At 34.7% G+C, this 7,853-nt stretch overlaps 1 protein-coding gene across 1 annotated transcript in view; it reads right to left on the bottom strand.

The window, feature by feature from the left end:
* Positions 1-6,950: 6,950 nt before the first annotated feature.
* Positions 6,951-7,853, bottom strand: part of LOC108735359 (neuropeptide-like 4) — a 1,977-nt gene continuing 1,074 nt past the window's right edge. Inside the window, exon 2 of the mRNA XM_025977445.1 lies at positions 6,951-7,248. Coding sequence (XP_025833230.1) covers positions 6,988-7,248 — 261 coding nt within the window. The 3' untranslated portion in view covers positions 6,951-6,987. The remainder of the gene's footprint in view (positions 7,249-7,853) is intronic.

The raw sequence follows: 7,853 nt of genomic DNA, 5'->3' as shown, positions 1-7,853 counted from the left end.
CGTTGACCGTAACACTGAGCTCCGGGTAATACAAATGAGAACAATAACGTACGTTCAGTTCAGCGGTTAATAATTTGCTTCATATAAAAACGTATTAAAAGTTGCACTAGCAGTAATTTCTTTAAGGTGGTTGAGATTTTTCTAAAAATTTCGTTGATAGGTTATTTTTTTTCTTTATTTCCGTATTAAGTAACTTTAAACTTAATGTAGCAGCATAAGTATGTATCATCATCATAAGGTCGTCAGTCCTAAGACCGGTTGGACTGACCTATTCCAAGGTTCCTATCCTGAGCTAAACTTCGCATTTCCCTAAAACTAGAACAGCCCACATCCTTAACTATTTGCGAACAATAATCTAATCTAGGTCTACCTCTACCCCTCCTAACTCCTGTTTCTGCCTCTAATATGTCTCTGATTAGACCTTCATGCCTGAAAAGGTGTCCTACCAACCTATCTCGCCTATTTTTTATTGACTTCCATAGAGTCCTCTGTTCTCCTATTCTTTCCAATACCTCTTCATTTCTAACCTTTTCTACCCACGATATCCTCATCATCCGCCTATAACACCACATTTCGAACGCTTCTAAACTTTTCTTTTCCGCCGCGCCCACCGTCTATGTTTCGCACCCGTACAATGCCAAAGATGTATACCATACGTAATCAAGATAAACTACCAAGAAACGTCTGTGTACTGTCTGCTATTTTTTATTTTCCTGTTGGGTTTTTCCTGAACGCTATCATCATCATCATAAGGTCGTCACTTCTAAGATTGGTTGGACACGCACCTCCACTCTTTCCTATCCTACAGTAGGTAATCTAATCTAGGTCTACCTCTACCCCTCCTAACTTCCGTTTCTGCCTCTAATACGTCCCTGACTATACCTTCATGCCTGAACAAGGTGTCCTACTAACCTATACCATCTATTTCGTATTGACTTCCATGGGGTCCTCTGTTCTATTAAGTATTTCTAGTACCTCTCTAACCTTCTCTTTCCACGATATTCTCATAATTCGCCTGTAACACGACATTCCTAACGTTTCTAACCTTTGCCGCCGCGCCCACTGTCCATGTTTCGCACCCGTACAGCGCCGCGCTCCAAACATACATCTTTAACAATCTTTTTCGAATTTCTAAATTAACCGCTCGCGAGCATAGAAGTGACTTCTTTTTATTGAAGGCGACTTAACCCTGCGCTATCCTCTGCTTTATACCCCTACTACTCCTTCTATCCTTACTTATCTGACTCCCTAGATACCTAAAATCGGCCAATTTTTCTAATTTTTCGTCTCCTATCATTATAATCGTTCTTTCCCTACTTTTTCTTCCCTTGCATACCCGTATTTTTGTTTTGCTTATACTTGTTTTCATGCAGTACTGTTTTGTCAATACCACTTCTATTTTATTTAAAGCTATCTCTAACTCCTCCTTGCTAGATGCTAATACTGCTATATCATCCGCAAATCTAAGCATACTATCTTTTACCCCTGTATATCTATCCGTACATTTATTCTGTCTTTAATGAAGTTGATTGCGTCTTCGATGTATAGATTAAAAATTAGCGGTGACAGTGAGCATCCCTGTCTGACTCCCTCCCTAATATTTACTTCCCTATTGCCTGTACGTTATACCATAAGTGATAAGAAAATTGACACGTCTCACTTACTAACTTCAATAGGGAAACCCTTTTGAAAATCATGGTCTACTTTGTACTCTGAAGGTTATTCTCATGTAGTGTATTGTATTTTTGATACAGATTTTTTTTGTATAAACCAGCCTGTAGTTTATACCTTATAAGAAACGTTGATCGTTAAAAGTTGACCCTCACAGAACACCCACGTTGAAAAAAAAAATGAAACGAGACAGTAAAAGAAACTCGAAACTATATACTTTTGTGTAAATCCTGGTAGAAAAGTAAGTAATGATCTAATTAGTGTTCATTAATTAATCTTCGGGCTCATATTACATGCCACCTACATGAATTTTATAAGAGTTAGTCTTTTTTCAAAATAACATTATATCAGTTTCAATCCATGCTCGTCAATGTGTCAATGTGACTCCGCTTAAGGTCCCACATCAGTCGTTTCTAGACCAATGAGATTTTTTTGAACCTTATTAAATGGATTACTCTTTATGTATATATACACGTTAGAAGAGTAGTCGAAGTCTCAAGTCAAAGCTCTCATTATTATCTACACAAGTACGAAGCGCTTTTTTTGAGTGCACTTTTCGTTTTTATTTTATTTAAAAAAAACTTAAAGCTTATTAAATAAATACCGGCCACATGGTAATGAGTTAGAACCTGTGCTTGTGTTCTGAAGAAAAGTACGAAGCCCGATTTTTGTTGTATGTTAAACAAATAGAAATACTTTGATTTTCTTAAGGAACTGCTGTAACTATTAAGGAATTGGGTAAAGGGGGTTGATGTATATTTCGTATGAAATAAACTAATGAACTTCTAGATCTAGAGGTACATAAATTCCATCCGGGGTATTTTTATTTCCTTACGTAAATTTCGTCCGGGGTATTTTTATTGTCTTACGTAAATTTGGCTCGATATATGCCTTTACTTCTGAGGGCAGAAGTACTTCGTCATGTGACCAGTGTTTATGTGGATGGTACATTTAAAAATTGTCCGAAATATTTTTACAAATTATTCACTTTTCGCGCTTTGCGAAAAGATTCATGAGTAGTTCTCCTATTTTTCTTATTTATAAAACTACAGAGATTATTATTAAATGTTTCCAATATGTCGTCGTTGAATGTGCAACATATCGCTTTTCATTAGTTGTGTTTGCACTATATCACCAGCTGCGAAGGTTGAGTATGATTTATATTTTTCTGTTTGATGTGACTGAGATATAGTTTTCTATATTTATGTTATAGTTTCTTCAGTTCAGCAACAAATAATTCTTCTATAAGCTTCCTTATTTGCCTTTGTCACCCGTTTTAATTGAAAAAAGGACACTGATGTCCAAATAGTTTGTTTAGCGTGAAAGGTCAAAACCAAAATAGGGTTGCAAATAATTTTATTGATGTAAACATTAATTATTTTATATCAAAATATTTACAACCCCATTTTGTTTCTGATCTTTTACACATTATAATAAGAGAAAGAAATGGAATCAATAGTTTTTTTTAGCTTTAGGTTCATCTAATAAGTGAAGTTTTTCGAGTGGTTTTCTAAGAATTTTTTATTATACGCATTTATTAGCACACCACAATATCTTGTAGTTTTGCTTATGAGATATAACAGCGCAGATTCAGTACATTGCCAAGTGCACATACGACCTGATCGAGTCGAATTGCAGATTAGAAAAACATAATGTCAAGTCCGAACCAATTGTAGAGCCTGAGAGTAATTAAAATTAGGCCTAATAATGCAATTTATAATCAAAATTCTGAAGCTTTTGAATTTTTAAAAGAATTCATTCCCTAATTAACTGAAGCTAAATTTAAGCGGGTGTTTTCGTAGAACCACAAAAAACAATAATAAATAAAACAGTGATAAATTCACACAATTACTAAATATTATTGAAAAGGAAGCCTGAAAGAGTAGTAGTTAATGGTTTCCTCGGAAACAATAGAGGTGACAATTATCAAGAATGTATTAAAACTATGATTGGAAGCTTTAAAATTATGAGCTGCAGTTTATAAACTTCATATGCTGCATGCTCACCTGGATCAATATAAAAGTAATATAAGTGCTTACTCAGAGCAGCAAGGAGAAAATTTTCACCAAAATGTTAACGACTTACCAAGAATAACACAACGAGAAAATGATGGGACATTACACTTGGGGCATAATACGAAAAATTTCAAACAAACATAATAAAATCACTAAAAATATTCATTTTTGAACATTGTGTGCTATTACTTATCATTATTCTTGAATTAAAAAGACTCTGATGTTTAGTAAACCTTTTTCTAATTGAAATTATAAAAAATTCGAAAAATTGCTCTAGTTTCTACAAAATCAAACTTTGATCGAAATAATTATTTTTCCTTTAGATATTGGTAAGGTAGAAGAAACCTAAATTATCTCATTCAGAAGCCAGAACCAAAAATCATGTCGACCGTTGTAATAACAGAAGTCATTTACGTATTGCGTTGCATAATAATACACTTTGAATAGTTGCAATAAAAGGAACAACTAACCTACTTTGGCAGACAAATTATACAATGCGTTCGATATAGAGGATTTGCAAAACGTACCAGCTACGTATGTATTTACGACGCTTAGGGTTAAGGTCAATGTTACACACAATTGTCCAGACATAGAGTACGTTTTATTTGCGTATGTATGTTATGTTGAAAACAAATAAGAAGAATAAGGTTACATGTATTAAACGTACTATAAATGTGAATTGCGAAAGCTATGTAAAGCCTATAATTTTGAAATTCATTATTGGCAATGCATCTAACATTAATTAATATGTCTAAAGTGTTACAGTTGGTAAGTGTATCCATGAATAATTAGTTTTATTTTAACAATTTTCGTAATATATACAATGCGTAATTTTTATATAAAATTGAAAACTTTAAACAATATCAAATTTATTAAATCACAAATAAATTACATATACTACCAAATACATTGTTGAAGGCATGAGTAACTAATACAATATTGTTAACATAGGAGTACTACACGGCACAGTGCTGAGACCTTTACTATTTGTCTGTTATGTTAACTTGTTGCTAATACAGTTAAAACAAATCATTACGTTTACTGATGATGTGATGACACGAAGTAGGGTTATCAACTCTCCAGTTTTACTCCAGAGACTTCAGAAAAAAAAATGTGTTTTGTACCTTTTTTGAATTTTTATAAAAAACCAAATTTTATTGTTCCTTTATTGGCAATGTTCTTATTGTCACACACAATGTAGTTATTACTCTACTAAGTGAGCTAGTGAACGCTATTATTTTGAATATTTGGATTTGTCTTATTTAAAATATTTAAATAAATTAATAAAATATTCTACTGGTTGATTACTTTTTAACTACCCAAAACGAATAAGCCCTTTTCGTACATTTATACATTCATTAAATGGATATCTCTAGACCTATTCGAACAGTCTCCGAAATTTCTAAAATTTTAGCGGCCTCTGTTTCAGCTGCCCCGGCGCCTGCAGCAAAAGCAGAGCCAGAACCAAAACCTAAAGCTAGACCAAGATTACTTCCAACGTTCGAGGTTTGTTCAAAAAGTATCGAGAATTTTGAATTTCCGCGGGTTACGTATATTCGATTTTCGATTTTCTTTTTAGAGTTATGTTGGTACTCATGTCTCTCACTTATACCGAAAAGTTCGGTCATGTTAAATGTTCAGTTAATTTTTGCCAGCTGCTTTGCTTGCACGTCTTCTGGCTCGTCTTCGATTTTTACCTATTCCAAAAAATGGGTCAAAGAATCTGTATCAAATATTGTATGAAAAACAAAATTAAGTGCGCGGATGCATTCCCAATGTAGATAGTAGCATATGGTGGAGCTACCTTGGCCTGAATCAACGTTTATCGATGGTACAAAATATTCTCAGAGGGCCGAGAAGATGCGAACGACGAAGAGCATGCCAGGCGCCTGAGCACTTAAACAACAGATGAAAACTTTGATGAAGTGAAGAAAATAGTATTGGCCAATCGCCGAATTACCGTTAGGGAAGTTGCCTAAACATATTTATTTTTACCAATGATTTGGGCATGAGTTGCCGCGAAATTCGTACCAAAATTGCTCAATTTCGACCAAAAACAGCATCCCATTAACATTGCTAAGGATCTGTTGGACTCTGTCCACGACGACCTAAATTTGCTCCAGAGGGTCATAACTGGTGAAGAATCATGGGTTCACGGTTATGACGTGGAAAACACAGCTCAATCATCCCAACGAAAGCTACCGTACGAGTCAAGTCCGAAAAAAGCGCGCCAAATTAGGTAAAATGTGAAGGTTTTGCTTACAATTTTCTGTTCATGAGTTCTTGTACAGGGTAGAACGGTCAAGATTACCTGCAATTTGCGCGAAGCAATACACCAGAAATGCCCGGATTTGTAGGAGAACAAAAATTGGCTCTTGCACCATGATAACGTTTCTACTCACACATCGTTGTTTGCGCGCGAATTTTTTGACCAAAAACAACACACCAATAATGCCGCAGCCACCCTATTCCCCGGATCTGCCCCCCTGTGTTTTTTCTTGTTCCCTAAATTAAAGAGGCCCATGAAAGGATGACGCTACCCTACGATTGAGAAGATAAAGCGGCATCGAAAGAAGAGCTGAACAAGATCACAAAAAAAGATTTCTTTAAATTCTTCGAGGCTTGGAAAAAACGTTTGCACAAGTGTATAATATCTGGTGGGGATTACTTTGAAGGGGACAATATAGATATTAATGAATAAAAAACATGAAAAAACATAAAATTCGCGATACTTTTAGAACAGACCTCGTANCTTCGATATTTTTTTATTTTATATGAATCTTTATTTCATATAATCTTCTATATATATGTATGTATCATTTTATATATTAGTAGTACGTAGATATTGTAATTTTAAAATTCATTTAACGATTTAAGTCAATGATATGTCTAAAAATATTCTTACGTGCTGTCTAAAAATTTCCATTTTGGTGGCCCTTAAAATTTCCAATTTAAGTGGAACGGATTAAAACAAATTAATTTTCTGTGTTCTACTTGCAAAGCTCTTTCTAACGATATCGCACGAGGGAAGGTAAAAATTAAAGAATGTTTTGCCCCGTCTTTCCATGGTATCCCTTTCAAATTCTATTTTTCATAATTTTAAATGCAAATTTTAACCTTGGACCAAACAGTTGCTCATTATATGTAAATTTTAAATCAACCTTTTAGGCCTTTCGGTGCGTAACCTTACTTAGGGATTATGATATATTCTTGAAAATGTAGACATTCATACAGACAGACAGACAAAGTGGAATAATAACACAGTTTTATGCTTCTTAAATATCATTTATTTGCCAAAAATTTAACCGTATATAAGACGAGCTGAGTAAGCAGCTGGGTAAGCGTATCCTGCGGAGTATGCCAAAGGTGCAGAGTAAGCAGAGTAGGCATATGGGTAGGCGGAAGCGGCTACATAGGGAGCGCTGTAAGCAGTGACTACCGGAGCAGCGGCAGCAATGCCAATACCAGGTTTGGCTTCAGGCGCAGGTTTAGGTTCCGGATCAGCCTTAGCCTCAGGTGCAGGTACAGCAACCGCAAGAGCCACAAGGGCAGCGAATACAATCTGTAAAGGAATTATAATATTATTTGTACATTATATATAATATAAATTATATTAGCAAAATTTACTGTAATGGTCAGTTCACTTTGAGAAATAATAAAATTAAATAACGATAGCTTAATAAAATGTGCATAAAAATTATGCGGGTAGAAAGTTAAAAAAGTGACTGGATTATCATACTCGTGAAGTTGAGCACGAGCCAAGGGCGTTAGCCAACTTTTTGCTAAAAAAAAACTACTGTTCTTGTACGAATCTTGATCAAATGAGCAGTAGAATAGCCCTTCAGAGTTATACGTCATGTTTGTACGAGAAGAGATCATTGAAATGTACACTTTTAACTTGTCGTTGTTCTTATCAAAATTTATTCTTTTATTACTTATTGATTATAACAATTACATTTATTATAAATAACTAGTTTTTCCCCCTGTCCCCGGCCATTTTTATTGCTCCACTATGACGTAGTGTCGGCCGTCATTCTTTTTTAATTGTTGCAGTTGTCAGCCATCATTCTTTTTCAATTGTTGTCGCATTGTTACTGATGTCGGCCATTATGGTTTTTTAATAGATGTATAGTAATCAATGATCAGACAAATTATACAATGCGTTCG

The sequence above is a fragment of the Agrilus planipennis genome, unplaced genomic scaffold (genome assembly GCF_000699045.2).
Source record: "Agrilus planipennis isolate EAB-ADULT unplaced genomic scaffold, Apla_2.0 scaffold27, whole genome shotgun sequence".
Lineage (NCBI taxonomy): Eukaryota > Metazoa > Arthropoda > Insecta > Coleoptera > Buprestidae > Agrilus > Agrilus planipennis.
The sequence above is the reverse complement of the archived record's forward strand: the minus strand, read 5'-3'. Positions and strand labels throughout refer to the sequence as shown.